At 39.8% G+C, this 15,354-nt stretch overlaps 1 protein-coding gene across 5 annotated transcripts in view; it reads right to left on the bottom strand.

The window, feature by feature from the left end:
- TMTC1 (transmembrane O-mannosyltransferase targeting cadherins 1) overlaps window positions 1–15,354 on the bottom strand; it is a 282,903-nt gene that overhangs the window by 51,264 nt on the left and 216,285 nt on the right. For all 5 annotated transcript variants that reach the window (XM_008954264.5, XM_008954265.6, XM_008954263.4 and 2 more), the window contains one exon: window positions 14,907–15,020. In XM_008954264.5, the coding sequence (XP_008952512.2) occupies window positions 14,907–15,020 (114 nt within the window). The remainder of the gene's footprint in view (window positions 1–14,906; window positions 15,021–15,354) is intronic.

The raw sequence follows: 15,354 nt of genomic DNA, 5'->3' as shown, positions 1-15,354 counted from the left end.
GGATGCACATATTTATAATTAAATAATTCTTAAATAGTACAAGAATAAATAGTATGTGGATCTACCACGGTTAAAGACATTTAATAAGATTACTTTCCACTTCTTGTGATAGAAAATCCTCCTTGCCTCAGGTGCTAAGTTTCTAGCCTGAGTTTGTGGCCTGGTGGGGCCTCTGACCAGCTGCCTGTTCAGGGTCCACTATTTACACCAGATGCTGAGCGATCCTTTGAGGAGGAATCTTCATAAACATCTTTGAAACAAAAACAAAAACAAAAAAACGGAGTTTTGCTCTTGTTGCCCAGGCTGGAGTGCAGAGGCACGATCTTGGCTCACTGCAACCCCCACCTCCCAGGTTCAAGCGATTTTCCTTCCTCAGCCTCCCAAGTAGCTGGAATTACAGGCGTCCACCACCATGCCCAGTTAATTTTTATATTTTTAGTAGAGACTGGGTTTCGCCATGTTGGCCAGGCCGGTCTCGAACCCCTGACCTCAGGTGATCCACCTGGCTCAGCCTCCCAAAGTGCTGGGATTACAGGCGTGAGTCACCACACCTGGCCCATAAACATCTTTGGATTAGAGCATTGGTAAGACTGCAATGACTGAGAAAGGATGATATATAATGTCACCCCATAAAAATAAACTTAATCTGCAAAATGCCTACTCTTCTCTTTTTTCCATTTTATCTCATTTCCCCCCTCCTACTGCAATTTGGTTCCACCTGTCCTAGTACAGTCTCAGACAGAAAATACTAAGAACTTAGAACACTTAAAGACAAAAAAACCCAAAGGTACGATGAAATCAAAAATAGCATTCCTAATGTTCAAAAGCAAATGTAAAAGAGGATGAGGTGGACATCGGTATATCAAATTTATACTGATTAAGGTAAGAAAGGAACCAATTTATTTCCTAAACTCAAAACTATACAGAAGCCAAATCCACACAGCTCCATAATTTGTTTTTGATATATTCAGAGTGGACATAGTTAGCAGTCTGGTAGGTTTGTTCCATCTCTGTCACCCAGAGTACTTTGAATAAGCCGGTAGAGCTGGCTTTTAATGTAGAAATGCCAAGATAGCGCCCAAGTAATAAAAACGGGATCTGTACTTGTCAAGCCCCTTGACCATAAAATGCCATGCTTGCCCCCTGTTCCGTACCTTCTAAGAAGATCAGTTTAATTCTGGGACAGAAGAGGTTTCTATTAAAAGGACAGGGAAGACAATTTGCACAGCTTTTTAATCTTTGCTCTACCCAGAGTCTCTTAAGTTTATTTGACCCTTCCCTACTCCCTTACAGAACAGCTATAAACATCCCTCAGAACTAATATTTCCAGGAAGGCACTCTGTAATGTTCTTCTTGACTGACAAGGGCTAGAATCAATTCAAATGAATATTACATCCTCCCAAAGCCTGAAAGCCCTAATTATTCACAGAAGCTTTGGAGGCTGTTAGGAGAGAGATCTTTAGAGAAGTCTGGCAGAAAGCACAATGAGCCAGCACACGCGCTGTTGTTTGCTTCTCTCTGATCGCTTTTAATTAGCATAGACAACTTAAGGGTCTCTGATACTGGCCCCATTACATCCAACTTCAGTTCCTGGGAGACAAGTGCTTGGTGCTCTCTCTGAGATGCCTTTAGAAGATATGAGGCTATGATGAGGGCAAAATATGTTTCTGTACCTGTCCCTTCACTCGATGCCCAGGAAAGTGTCCCGCAAAGCTTGTGTCTAAGAATTACTTTGGAAGTGGTTGCAGAGCACATCACAGCCAGGACTCGAATTCTTCTAAAGAAGCTTTGGCTTTTGTTTGCTTTGTATGTTCAGCAAAGCACTGTACCCATCAGAAGATTTAAGGGTTGTCCCATGCACATGATGAAGCCAATTTCCATATTCCTTATTTCCTTTACAACAAGCAGTAACAGAAAGCTTCTCTGGGACATGTGTCTTCCTTTTTCGTAGAGGAGATAATTTCTTAAGACGTTCTCTTTTTCTTATTTATTTAAGGCTCTGAGCCCTTGAAATGAACTTCTGAGGTGAAAACACTAAAGGAAAGGACAGGCTAAATTCAATAAGACCTTCCACCATGGGCTCACCCATGTAAGGTGCCTGTTTGCTCTGTAAGCAGCCGGTCATCTCCGGCAAGTTTTAAGCCCAACTTCCTGAATTTTATATTCACTCATGACCCCACTGCCATGTAAATGAACAGCCATGTATTTCAAAGGTCACTGACTACAGAAATGGCTTTCTCTTTCTCTTTTGTTTCCTTCAAATCAGAAACAGAATTCAAGTCCACCCTGAACTCTTAAAAACAAAAGCGAATAGTAAGAAGAGAAGTAAAGAGAAACAGAAGCGCTATAAGAGAAAAGGCCTTTACTATGCCTTGTGCTCTAAGAACCAACTTGGAGCTGCAGAAACGTGATGCTCAGGAGGAGGGACCAATTATAGTCAGGGAAGAGGCTCTATGTTGGCAAAGATCCCCAACTCCTCAAGGAAGGAGATTGCTGATATTTACAGGGACGCGCTGATTCTATAACCAAGCAAAGCCCTCCACCTGGAAAATGTGTAGCTATTGCTTATTCCCGGCAATACTAAGGGCCTGCTAGCAATATCCTTTCTCTCTCTGGGTATCTGAGGAGGCTCACCTAATCACAAGCAAGCTTTGCATTATTTATGAAACCAAGCTGAATTTCATGAAAGGGATTCTTAACAACCAGGTCAGGAAAAATATCTAAAAAAAAGAAAAATACAGATGTAAATATTTTCTTAAAACACACACTATACAGCAGACCTGTGCAAGGACAAAATTTATTTTGTGTGTTTACTTTTTAAATAAATTTGCGTTTGAATTAGCTTAGGCCTAATTCAATCCTGATCTCTCCAGGAAGGAAATTTTCTATTGGAAAGATGAATAATTTAAGAGATGTCTATGTTGCTACATCAATTGTCGGAATAAATTAAGTCCATCTTGACTTTGCCTTCTACAGGTATGTTTTACAAATGTCCTGATAGTGGTTATTCCCTTCCCCATCCAGAAAACCTCAACAAAAGATTTGCTGAACTGGAGCAGTGGTGATTTTTCAGGCCTGTTTGTAAGAGCACTCACTGGATTTTCTTTCTCACAGTATTCTTCAACATTTGAATTGTTTATGAAGATTCTCTTGCTATTTATTATTATTTTGATGAATTTCATTTTTAAAATTTATTATAGAGAAAATGAGTTATATTGTCCAATTGTTCTGGGGTACAAATAAGCTTATTATTTCCTCATTAAAAAAGAAATGTATGGGGCCGGGTGAGGTGGCTCATGCCTGTAATCCCAGCGCTTTGGGAGGTCAAGGCTGGCAGATCGCTTGAACTCGGCAGTTTGAGACCAGCCTGGGCAACATGGCGAAATCCTGTCTCTACAAAAAAAATAAAAATAAAGATTAAAAAAAATAACAAAACACATACATATAGAGATGTGGTTCTATGAGCTGAAGAAAAATTTGTGTTCAAGTATTGGGTACTTTAGTTACTGGATAAAAAATATCCATTTAAGCATTTTAGGGGTTCTTAATTTTTAGCTAGTGACATTTCCTTAAGTAGAATTAATAGAGTAGGCAGTCAAGGGCATCATTCCTCTCATCTTATCTCTGAAGAACGAATGTCAGCATGTTAATAGGAGAAAGTCCCTGGGAAGGAACACTTGTCTAAGCAAAAAATAGAAGGCGGGAACAAAAGAAAATGAGTTCCAGAGGACCTAGGATGCGTAAATGGTACTTTACATTTTTAAAGTGCTGTCTCAGGCATTGTCTCATTTACCCTTCAAAACTGCTTAAGTAGAACTATTGTACTATTTATTTTACAGTTGAGGAAAGGGAAACTGGGAGAAATTAAGTAAATAATAGATTATAAAAAAAGACATCTCAGTCACTTGTGCCTAGGAGTTTGAGGCTGCAGGATGCTATGATGGTATCATTGCACTCCAGCCCAGGAGACAGTGAAACCCCATCTTTTAAAGAAAAAAAAAAAGACATCTCAGAAGCACTTGTGTTCTTAAATGTTAAGAAGGCAGCCGGCTCCTGTAAATCTGTTTTTAAACTTCATTCGTCATTCAACGTTCAGCAAATAAATTAGAGCTTCCATTCGGAATAATTCTTTTCATCTTGTTGTTTCTTTGGCTAAATCATTCAACTATGCTCTTATAGGAACTAGTTCTCAGTGGCAGAAGTGAAATAAACTCAATACCCAGAAAGTTTGGCTACTCAGAATCTTCACTGCAAAAATTTGTCTTCCGTCATACAAAATAATCATGGTGTCTCTGAAAAGCACAGTACTATGGAAAGCTATTTGGGATTAACAACACCCAGTAAGTGTGTAAGATTTACATACGTGCTTTCTGATTTACCCTTCTTCAGCTTTAACCTCCACTAAAGATCCACAGACATAAGCTGTATGTGAATAAAATCAAGTTTTGAATTTTATGTCAGTTATTTACTTTAAATTTTGTACAATCTGTTCCAGAGTTAAGAATGCTGTTTACTTTTCATTATCTGAGTGCCGTATATGGCATTTCATTGTTCAAATAATATTGAATGATGTGCTCTAGTTTGCAATTTCCTTTCGGAGAATACACACCCTGATTTATTTTCAGGGTGTGTATATTTGTCCGATTTTCATACCACACATTAATTTATTTGAGGTTAACCATGCTAAGGTCAGATGTTTATTTTCTATTTCCTGTTGAGAAAATAAGAGTCCAAAAGAAAAACATGACTGAGAAAAACATTCCACCATAAAACCAGAATTCCACTGGACTGAAAAATATACAAAATAAACTTCATTTCAGGAGGTAACAGCATTATTTCCAACCATATTAGTCTGTGGCATATTTTAAGTGCATGATTCCTTCATGTTATGAAATTTAAGTCATCATGTGACTAAATTGCACTTGAGTAAAACTGATCATTTTATTAGTCTGCTTGTTTAATTGTTTGAAATTGCCATTAACACCTAGCAAATAAGTTTTACCACTTTCATCTTGCACCATACTCCTTCTGATCCATTACAGATAGCCTTGGGAAAAAGCCTCAACTGCAATTCAGGGAAATGTGACGCACTCTTCAAGAGGGGCCAGCTAAATTATCTGACCTTGCACAATGGATGACCTCCAACAGTGATGTAGAAGGGCTCCTCCCAGTCAATTTTCCAAGACTATGCAGAGTAAAGCCATGGCTCTTGAGTGCCCTTAGGAAATGAATCATTTTAAATGGCTGAACCTGATTCCTGAGAATTTACTGCTAGGGGTTGGGAAGTTTACTGAATTAAGTATTTCTCTATTCCTTTAAATAGAAATGGTGAACATATTAACCTTTCTCAGAGGCTTGGGGTGAACTTTGGTTTTTGTGGCAGAATAGATAGGAAACTGCTTTGGTGGAGTGGAAAAACAACTGGATTTGGAGTCAGAAGCCATGAGAGGCATTCCAGCTATGTGAGTTTGAATTCATGTCTGTGCTTTAGTGGCTTTCTTTAAAAACGTAAGCTTAATAACATACTGACCCTCTCTGTGAATAAATGGGCTTCTACATGAACAAATGAGATGGTGGGTATAAAAATATCCATCACCACACCTGTTACACTACATACATTTACTATTTTGGGGTCAGCTGCAGGACCTCTGGGTGGTTTGACTGGCTCCCTCTGTAGCCCTAATGAACCCATGCCAGGCTGAAGCAGCCAGTTCTCCTTCCTCACATGGATTTTTCATCCTCTGAAAAATCACACTCTTCACTGTTGCTGATAGCTTTCAACTTGCTCCCATCAGTCAAAATTACACCCATTATTTCTTCATCACTAACCTAGTGAACACTCAAGTCATTCTGTGTCCATCTGTTTCTCCTATACTGAGAGTTCTCAGATGTGAAGGGCAAGTAACCCTCTCCATTTTAAGAATGTAGGAATGTTCTTTGTCCAGCACTCCCTCCAAAGCCTGTCAATCCTTCATCATCTGAAGCAAATGATCCCCAGAGGCACCAGAGCAATTTTCTCCAAGTTTTTCCAATATGCTCAAGACCAAATGGAATTCCAGACACGTGTAATTGAAAAAGCTATATCCAAGGTTATAAGGACATTCAAAATCCTGTGTGGTTTCTGTGTGACAGATCAGTGTGCACCTGGGATCCTTGTTGCACTAACACTTCCTAGCATGAGTGCATTCTGGTTGATGGATTATCTCAGAGAAGAGACAATGGTGGGCAGGAAAAGGATGTTCATATTCCTAATTAATAACTGCCAAGTAAGGAGATCATGAGGAGTGGGGAGGAGAGTGGGTACATTTTGAATACCCACTGCAGGAACTGGATATTACTCCTGATATATAATGGGCAGGAGCTAGGGGTGTGAAACATCTTGCAATGCATAGGACAGTTCTGCACAAAGAAAAGTTGTTCTGCAAAATATCAAGAGCTCTGCCATTGAGAAACACTGTTTGTCCTTATGGAGTTGTCCTCTGACTCTAAGAGCCCTGTGATCGAGATTTTATGCATTATGTTCGTCCAGACTTTGTTTTCACAAGCATGTATAAAGCACGTACAATGTGCCAGACCGTTTGCTAAGGGCACACAGCATTAAAGAGAAAGCTGTCCTTGCCCTCAAGAGCGCCCTGTGGTAGAAGAGAAACAGGAAAACCAACGGACTCTAATGCACTGTGAGGAGAGCAGACAGAGCAGCAAAGCTGAGCTGGAGCTGACAGGAGCATACAGGAGGAGGGCAAATGAGAGGCGCCTGAGACATTCACCAAGGTTTTTCCAGGAGAGACGATGCTTTACTGGGAGGGGCAGCAATAAAGGGGACTGGGAGTGCGAGGGAGGGGTAAGAGCAGGAAGAGGAAGGAAAGGGTTCCAAGGAGAGAAAGCAAAACCAAACAGAACTTGAGAAACTGAAAGGATTTTATTCTGGCTGAAGCAGAGAATGGAAAGGAGGAAAATAAAGGACAAGGAGCAAGTTTTGGGGAGAAGATGACCAGTCAAGTTTGAGGTGCAGAGGGCAATTTGTGAAAATGTCCAGCTGGGTAGATGGCTCTGATCATCAGGGGAAAGATAATGGTAGAGTCATAGATTTGAGGGTCAACCAGCATATACACAGATGCTAACAAGCCTTTGGGACTGAAGGAACCCCTTAAAAAGCAAAGATTGAGAAGAGAACAAGATGTAGGGAAGGAGGAGAGGGTCCTGAGAACTCTTCCATTAAGGGTTGGTGGAGGCAGGACAATCTAAAGAAGGAGCAGAAAAAGCAAGAGAGCATGGTGTCACAGATGCTAAAAAAGAATTACTTTAAGGAGGAGGGAGTGGTCAACAAAGTCAAATGCTGCGGAGAGTTAGGTAATTTGATGCCCAAGCATGGTCCACTGGAATTATCTGCATGGAGGTAGCTGGTGACTTGGGGAGAGCAGTTTCACATGTGGGGAGGGAGCTGATGCCAGAATGTAGTTGAGTAATGAGAGAAAATAAGGAAGCCATTGCAACTTTCTGGGAAATTTTGACACTTAAAAGGTAGGAAGGAGATAAGGAAGCACACAGATGAATGGCAGGAGGAGGAAAACAAGAGATACAGACAGGCTCGGTTCGTTTGTTTGTTTGTTTGACGGTAGGAGCAACTAGAGAATATTTAAATATTAATGGGAAAGTGCCAGGTGAAGGGGAGGAAGCAAAGGATTTAAACAGGATTATAAATAAGCTCTGAGAAACTGGAAATTATGGAACCTTAAGCAGAAAAGAAGAGATCAGCCTTAGGCGTGAAAAATGAGCAGGGTAGTAAAAGAGGAAAATCTGAATTAATCAGGGTTCTCCAGAGAAACAGAAGCAACAGGATGTGTATATTTACATTTAGGGAGACACTTATCCTAAGGAACTGGCTCTCATGATTGTGGGGGCTGGCAAGTCCAAAATCTGCAGGGTAGGCGGCAGGCTGGGGACTCAGGGAGGAGCTGCAGTTAGAATCCAGAAGGCAGTCTGTGGGCAGGATTTCCTCTCCTTCCAGGGAAGTCTGTCTTTTTCTGTTAAGTCCTTCAACGGGATGGATGAGGCCCATCCACATTCTGGAGGATAATCTGCTTTACTCAAAGTCTACTGATTTAAATGTTAATCTCATCCAAGAAGCACCTTTGTAGGAACATCTAGAATAATGTTTAACCAAATATCTGGGTATCATGGCCCATCCAAGCTGACATGAAATTATCCATCACAAGTCTACCCCTTGCCAATCTAGCACCCAGGAAGAGGAAAAGATAGAAGTAATTTAGGATCTTCTGCTATTGACGACATTTAGGTTTTACATTATACCTCAGTTACCTTTTAAAACATTCTAGGTAATTCACATACTTTAAAAACACAGTATAAGGCCGGGTGGAGTGGCTCACGCCTGTAACCCCAGCACTTTGGGAGGTCAAGATGGGTGGATCACATGAGGTCAGGAGTTCAAGACCAGCCTGGCCAACATGGTGAAACCCCACCTCTACTAAAAATTCCAAAATTAGCCAGGCGTGGTGGCAGGTGCCTGTAATCCCAGTTACTTGGGAGGCTGAGGCAAGAGAATCTCTTGTACCCAGGAGGCAGAGGCCACAGTGAGCGGAGATCGCACCACTGCACTCCAGCTTGGGCAACAGGAGCGAGACTCCATCTCAAAAAACAAACACACAAAAAAACCACAGTATAAAGAAGTTTACATGTAGCATTGTTCCATTCAACAAATATTTACTCAGTGCCATGTTCCTGGCACTCTCCTTCATGCTGGGGATAAGGACAAAGATTTCTGCTTTCATGCAGTTTACTGGGTAGAGGAGGGACACACAATTAACAAAACGATAGGTGAGTAGAGCGGCGGGTGATAAATGGAGAAAAATGAAGCAAAGAGCGGGAACAGGGTATGCTGGTGGTGCTTGTGGTCTTCAGTGGGGTGGCCCAGGGAGGCCTCATGGAGAAGCCGATGACACATATGAGGAGTGCTGAAGGGTGTGAGGGAGGCAGCCATTGAGGTAAGGGGGAAAGGGTTCTAGGAGGAAAGAACAGAACACAGAACCCCTGAAACAGGAAGGTGATGTGGCTGGCATGTATGTGCCTGCAGCCCAGTGTGTCTGGAGCCAAATAAGCAAGAAGAATAGCAGGAGGTGGGTCAGGGGAAGTAAGGGGGCAGGTGGTGCAGGGCGAGCATGGAGGCTGCTGCAGGGCCTCCCACTTTCCCCGTAAGTGAGGTGGGGTGGCTGGAGCCTTCTGAGCTCCAGATTGCTGTGAGTGGGGCTCCAGCGGGGCTGGACTTGAACTCCTGACCTCATGTAATCCACCCATCTCGACCTCCACAAGTGCTGGGCCACCCCACTGAAGATCCCTGGGGCTGCTATATTGAGAACAGACTGAAGGAAAGCAGGGCAAAGGTGAAAACCACAACACCAGTTAGGAGCATATTGCTGCGGTCTAGCTGAGAGGTGGAGGGGACAGTGGACGTGCAAGGAGGTGGTCAGATTCTCTGTGTGTTAGTCATATTTACTGAGGGTGTCATTGCCCTCATTGCTTAAGGATATTGCTTTAAGTCTTTTATATGAATTATCTTGTAATTCTCCAACCCTATGAGGTAGGCAGCATCCCTATTCTCATTTTTAACAGAAAATCTCAACCCTATTTTGCTAAACCTGCCATATTTACTTATACAAGAAATCACAGCTGGTGTAAAGTTCCCCTTCAAGGCTGAAGTGCATATTCTCCCGGCTGCTAGGGGTGTTGGCTGCTGGCAGCTCAGAGTCCACCTCCTCTCTGGGAATTGCTCTCAGCCTCAGGGAGTTGCCTCCCCAAGGCTAGACTCCCGTCCTGGATGCAGCGATTGGTTGCAAGCGGGGTTTAAAAGTAAATCTCTTGCCTCCATTCACGGCACCTCTAAGGGGACATCCCAGTTCCAGAGCTCCCCATGGGATCAGCTGAGGCCTCAGTTGGAACTGCATTCTACTCAACATTTCCTTTCTTCTGCTGCCCTGGTGTTCCCGAGGGTGCTCCTTAATAAACTTCCTGCTTGCAAATCTTTGCCTTGGATTCTGTTTTCTGGGGAACCATGCATAAGAGAGTTTTTAAAATGAAAAAGTGGTCTAAGATAGCCAGAGAAAGTGAAACTTTTCTGAAAATACATTATGGAGATTTCATTTTGAAATTCAGTTCATAAGTATGGCCACAATGTGACTTAAATTCAGTTTTTTTTTTCTAAATGAAATAATGTTTAATTTCCTGAGCTCGTGAATAAAACTGCCAGATTTAATTAACACAGCATATATATACTGAGAATGTAATTTCATCAACAAGAAGCAACAAAAATAATTTCATGTCTACTTGTGATATTAGAAAGCATATTTGAGCTTTTATACATGAAAATACCATATCAGCTGACGAACACATCTCCACCTGTTAAACCTGGCTACCAAATGGTATTGAGATTTTAATTCCTCCCAGAAATACATGGCAGCTGGTATCCAAGTCCACCTGTAGTCATGAGAGAGTTATCTTAAACGTTCACTTAAAATAGGCTGTGTGAAGGACTTTTTAAAATACTCATTGACTCCTGGTTTTTAAAACATGTTCAAACTTCACCCCAAGCTGTGCCTTAGGGTCTGCCTTATTTCTTCTGTTTGAACGTGACAGAAAATGGTTTTATAAACAGCATTATTAAAAGGAATTATAATAAAGTAGTCTTACTGATATATTCAAGACATCAGCAAACATTGGTTAATCAGACATGGTTAGATTTCTTTAGACTCTAATGATATGGTGTCTCTTCAGTACTCAATCCTTTATTACTTTCTTTTTCCACATACATGTACTGCAGCCTAATGCGATGTCCTTACAAAGTTCCTGTGATCCATATGGGAGGGAATACAAAGAATTATATCAGTAGGCACTATTATCATAACAAGTCTCTATGTTATGCATTAAACATTCTAATCAGAAAGATTTTAGTTCTACCCCTTCCCATGTGTTAGGCAATTAAATAGTGAGTGGAGATTTCTTTTGTATAGGAGCATTAAAAGCACAATACAAAATTTAGTTACACCGGGAGAAAAGAGCCTGGTCTTGCAAAGTGATAACATTTAAGTATGAAAAGGAATTATTTCTATGGAAAATAAGTAAATGCTCTAAAAATGCTCAAAAAGGAAAGAAGTTCAAAAAAATCACTGTTGAATTAGATGTGAGTGAAATAATTGTAAAAGACTGGAGGAGAAAAATCAGAAAAATCTCAGTCTACTCAAATTACATTGCAAATCTCTTTAAATTTTCATTCCAGTTTTAAATATCAAAACTGAGACTCATAGCAATGAATTATGGAGGTGCTTTTGCAGATTCTAATCAGAAGATTCTTACTTAAAGAGAAGGATTTGATTTGACATCAGAAGATTGGTGAATGGATGTACATTTGAAATTTCAGGGTAAAATAAAATACTCAAGCGTGTGCTTAATTTGTTTTATGATTCTCCATTTTTAACTGACTGACTTTTTAAGGTATTTGACAAAGTACACACATGGCCAAGTACACATCAATATCTTGACTTTATTCAGGGAGAATCACTATTTCTCTTTCGGGGCTTATTAGCTGAGGCATTTCTTGGGAGTTTTTGTGTAGGAAGGGCTGACTTGTTGGGTGGTCTCTGGACTTTCTACTCCCATCACACAAGGTAGAATGTTAGAAACCTTCTCCAGGGTAACCGAACAGTCAGAGAGCTCTGGAGGTCTATGGCAGATCTGTCAGTGTTTTTCTGAATCTCCAACATAGATAATCCCAAGCTTTATTATTACTGCAGGAGTTATAAATGTGAGAGCTGCCCCTCACAGCAAAGCAAAGCTAACACTTGATGTTTGTTGAGGATTTAAGAAAAGGGTTTTGACATTTTTCTTTGATGATTTGAATCTTAAACTGAATACGTGACCTTAGATGCAATATTTTCCAGGGGAGATTTCCCTTATACTACAGAAATATTATAAATGATGTAAAGAGGAAGGAGAAGTCAGTGACTTCTGCATTATTCAAAAAATAAAAAAATTTAAAAGAAGCAGAATATTCATGTCATACATAATTACTAACTTATTATAGTGCTATTTTTAGCATTGTAAGCCAGCCAAAAAGAGACTGGTATAGGTACAGCCCTTAAGATTAATTTCACCATTGCCTTTGAGATCTATTCAGTCATTACAACAGTAATGGATAATTGCTGGAATTGATTTCAGATAATAGCGCCTTTAACCTTGCATTTCCCTAATCACTCTCTTTCTTGTTGTGTGCAAATATGAAAAACATCAGATACTCTAAAGTTGAAGTAGAGGTGGAGCAGCTGGGAGGGAGAGGAATCCCTGTCTCAGCAACTTCCACAAAGAAATAGCAACATCAAAATAAAGGCAATCTTCCAGTTACCAAGGATAAATAATCATCAAAATGATGAATAGCTCTGGTATTTTCCTTTTCCCTCTAACACAAAGAGTGACAATCTATTTCTTAAAAAACAACAACAACAACAAAAATACCCACATCCGTTGAAAATTCACCACAGAGGTATCCACACAAAAATGATATTTTTAACCAGAAGTATTTTGAATCTAGTCTGAAAGCATAAACTGTTTCACTAATTACTATATGTAATATATTTATAGCTTTAATTGTTTTTCCCCATGTCTCAAGGGACATATTTCTTCCAGAAGCACAGTTGCTGAAGCAAACATTTATTTGTATTGTTTCACAGCAAAGAAACGGAAGTACCCAACCAGCTACTATAATTCTGTAAAATCAACTGCCAGAGAATTTTGTTTAATTTATACCTTTGCTCCAAGTTATGCCTGAGGGTGTGCCTTACTTTTCTTTTTGAACTTGACAGAAAATAGTCTGTTATAATAAAACCAATTAAAAAGATACTGATACATTTCCTACCAACCATGTAAGTTTCAGGCAAACTTACTGCCCTTTTTCTCCCTTCAAGAATGCCATCTAAAATTGATAAATATTAATTAATTATTAAAGCCCAAGTATACTTTATATGTACCCTTGAAGGAATATGCCTTTTAAAAAATGACATTTCCTCATTGCAAAAGGAATAGATGTTCATTGTGGAACACCTGGAACACACAAAAAATTATAAAGGAAAAAATCAATCTATAATCTTACCCACCAGAGATAAGCATTATGAACATTTTGGAAACTGTCTTCCAATGAAAGAATGGAATTCTTGATTAAATCTTAAAAATGATCTTCTATTCTGTAATATAAAACTTCTTCAACAAAAAGCTTTGATACAATTATTCCTCTGGAACTTATATTTCTTGTAATATTTGGGAAAATATTTGATAGCAAACTTGATATCTACGGTTTAAAACTTCTGCCATATTAGGCCGGGTGTGGTGGCTCACGCTTGTAATCTCAGCACTTTGGGAGGCTGAGGTGGGTGGATCATTGGAGGTCAGGAGTTCAAGGCCAGCCTGGTCAACATGGTGAAACCTGGTCTCTGCTAAAAATACAAAAATTAGACGACCATGATGGTGCATGCCTGTAATCCCAGCTACTTGGGAGGCTGAGGCAGGAGAATCACTTGAACCTTAGAGGTAGAGGTTTCAGTGAACCAAGATCATGCCACTGCACTCCAGCCTGGGTGACAGAGCGAGACTCCATCTCAAAACAAAACAAAACAAAACAAAACAAAAAAAACAGAACCCCCCCCCCGCCAAAACACACACACAAAAACAAAACCAACTTCTGCCATATTTGCCATATTAAATATTAAGTAACAGGTCCTAAAGTCTAAAATATTTTGATTGATAAGCAATATTCTTGTGTAAATGTAACAATGACACTATCAAAATAAGCCTTGAGACAATCCTAGTAGACACTTTAGTGAAATGCATGATTTGGTTGGTAGACATACTTTAAGCCTATCCCAAAGTGAAACCATTTCAGAAAATTCAACCAAATGTAGGCAACCAATCTGTGGAGGCATGAAAACCTCTTCAAAGGCTTCTGTGAGCAGCATAGTATTTAATAAAAGAGAGGATTAACCTTGCTTTATTTTGCCTACAATTGGAGATTGCCAGGCTATATTTAGTTATTATGTCTCCATGTGTTGAAGGTTAAGTACATGTATTATCTGGGGTGTTTCACAGAAAACCATCTTGAAAGTCAGAGCTGCAATTCAAAAGAGTACCTGAAGTGGAAGTACCCAACCAGCAACTATAACCGGCTGGTTGGGTACTTCCGACTGGCTAGTTGGGTACTTCCGCTTCTGATACTAGCAGATTGCTGCTAGTAAGGCAGAACTTAAATTTTTAGTTTCTCTTGAAGCCATATCTAAGGATATGTATAGTATTCTCTCTTCCATTGGAAGACTATAAGGAGAATGTTAATACACACACACACACACACACACACAAAATTAACGTATCCCCAACATGGTAATCAATTGTCTTATCATTTTTTTTCTATTTAATACAACTTTCAGGGCATTTAATTTCTGTACTCAAATGTCTTCATGGAAATAGTTTCAGGCATGGGATGTCTAGGGCTTTCTATATGCATACCATTAAAATTCATTGCAATAAATATCATGAGAACTTACCAATATGTTTTTGACAACCAACTCTTGTTTGCACATATATATTGAACTGTCAGTTCATTGTGTAATGTATAGCAATGAAAAGTTTCACAAGAAAACACCCAAGACTTACACGCAAGGTAGAGGTATTGCATTAATAGCAGACTTGAACACTGAGCCAAAAGACTCAGAGTCCAAGAGCTACCCCACCTCCAAGGATCAGTTTACTGTCAAGAGAAACAAACAAACTCCCTCTCCATATACTGGGAGGGCCAAGTGAAATAAACAACAGTCTTTAAAGCACCAGGGCCAACACCCTCCCTGTGTGGCGCTTACTTGAGAGCTGTTCTGTAGTGGTAGATCGCTTCCTTGTTCCGACCTTGGTCCTTCAGGAAATTGGCATAGTTGTAGTGAACCTTGGCATTGTGGGGCAGAGTTTGAACTCCAGACCTAAAATGAATAAATTTTTAAAAAGAATTATTTAACAAAGAATATTATTGTCAGATTCCTTTATGTTTTACTCAGTTTCATGAACCTGTATTTGAAATGTCCATTGTATTCTAAAACAAGGCATTGTAGCCTACAACAAGGCTTCCAAAATTTACAAATTATATAATTTACTAAATGTTGCTTTCTATAGAAAACAATGGAGGCAGTATAGTGTTATGTATAGCTGAAAAAGCATGCTAACTGTGTATGAACAAAATGCCCTTAGCATATAAACATAGGACCTTTGTTGTGCCAGAGACACAGCTGGAGTCTGGGTAAGGAAGGCTCTGTCGCT

Source organism: Pan paniscus, chromosome 10 (assembly GCF_029289425.2).
Source record: "Pan paniscus chromosome 10, NHGRI_mPanPan1-v2.0_pri, whole genome shotgun sequence".
Taxonomy (NCBI): Eukaryota; Metazoa; Chordata; class Mammalia; order Primates; family Hominidae; genus Pan; species Pan paniscus.
This window is presented reverse-complemented; position numbering and strand designations above follow the sequence as displayed.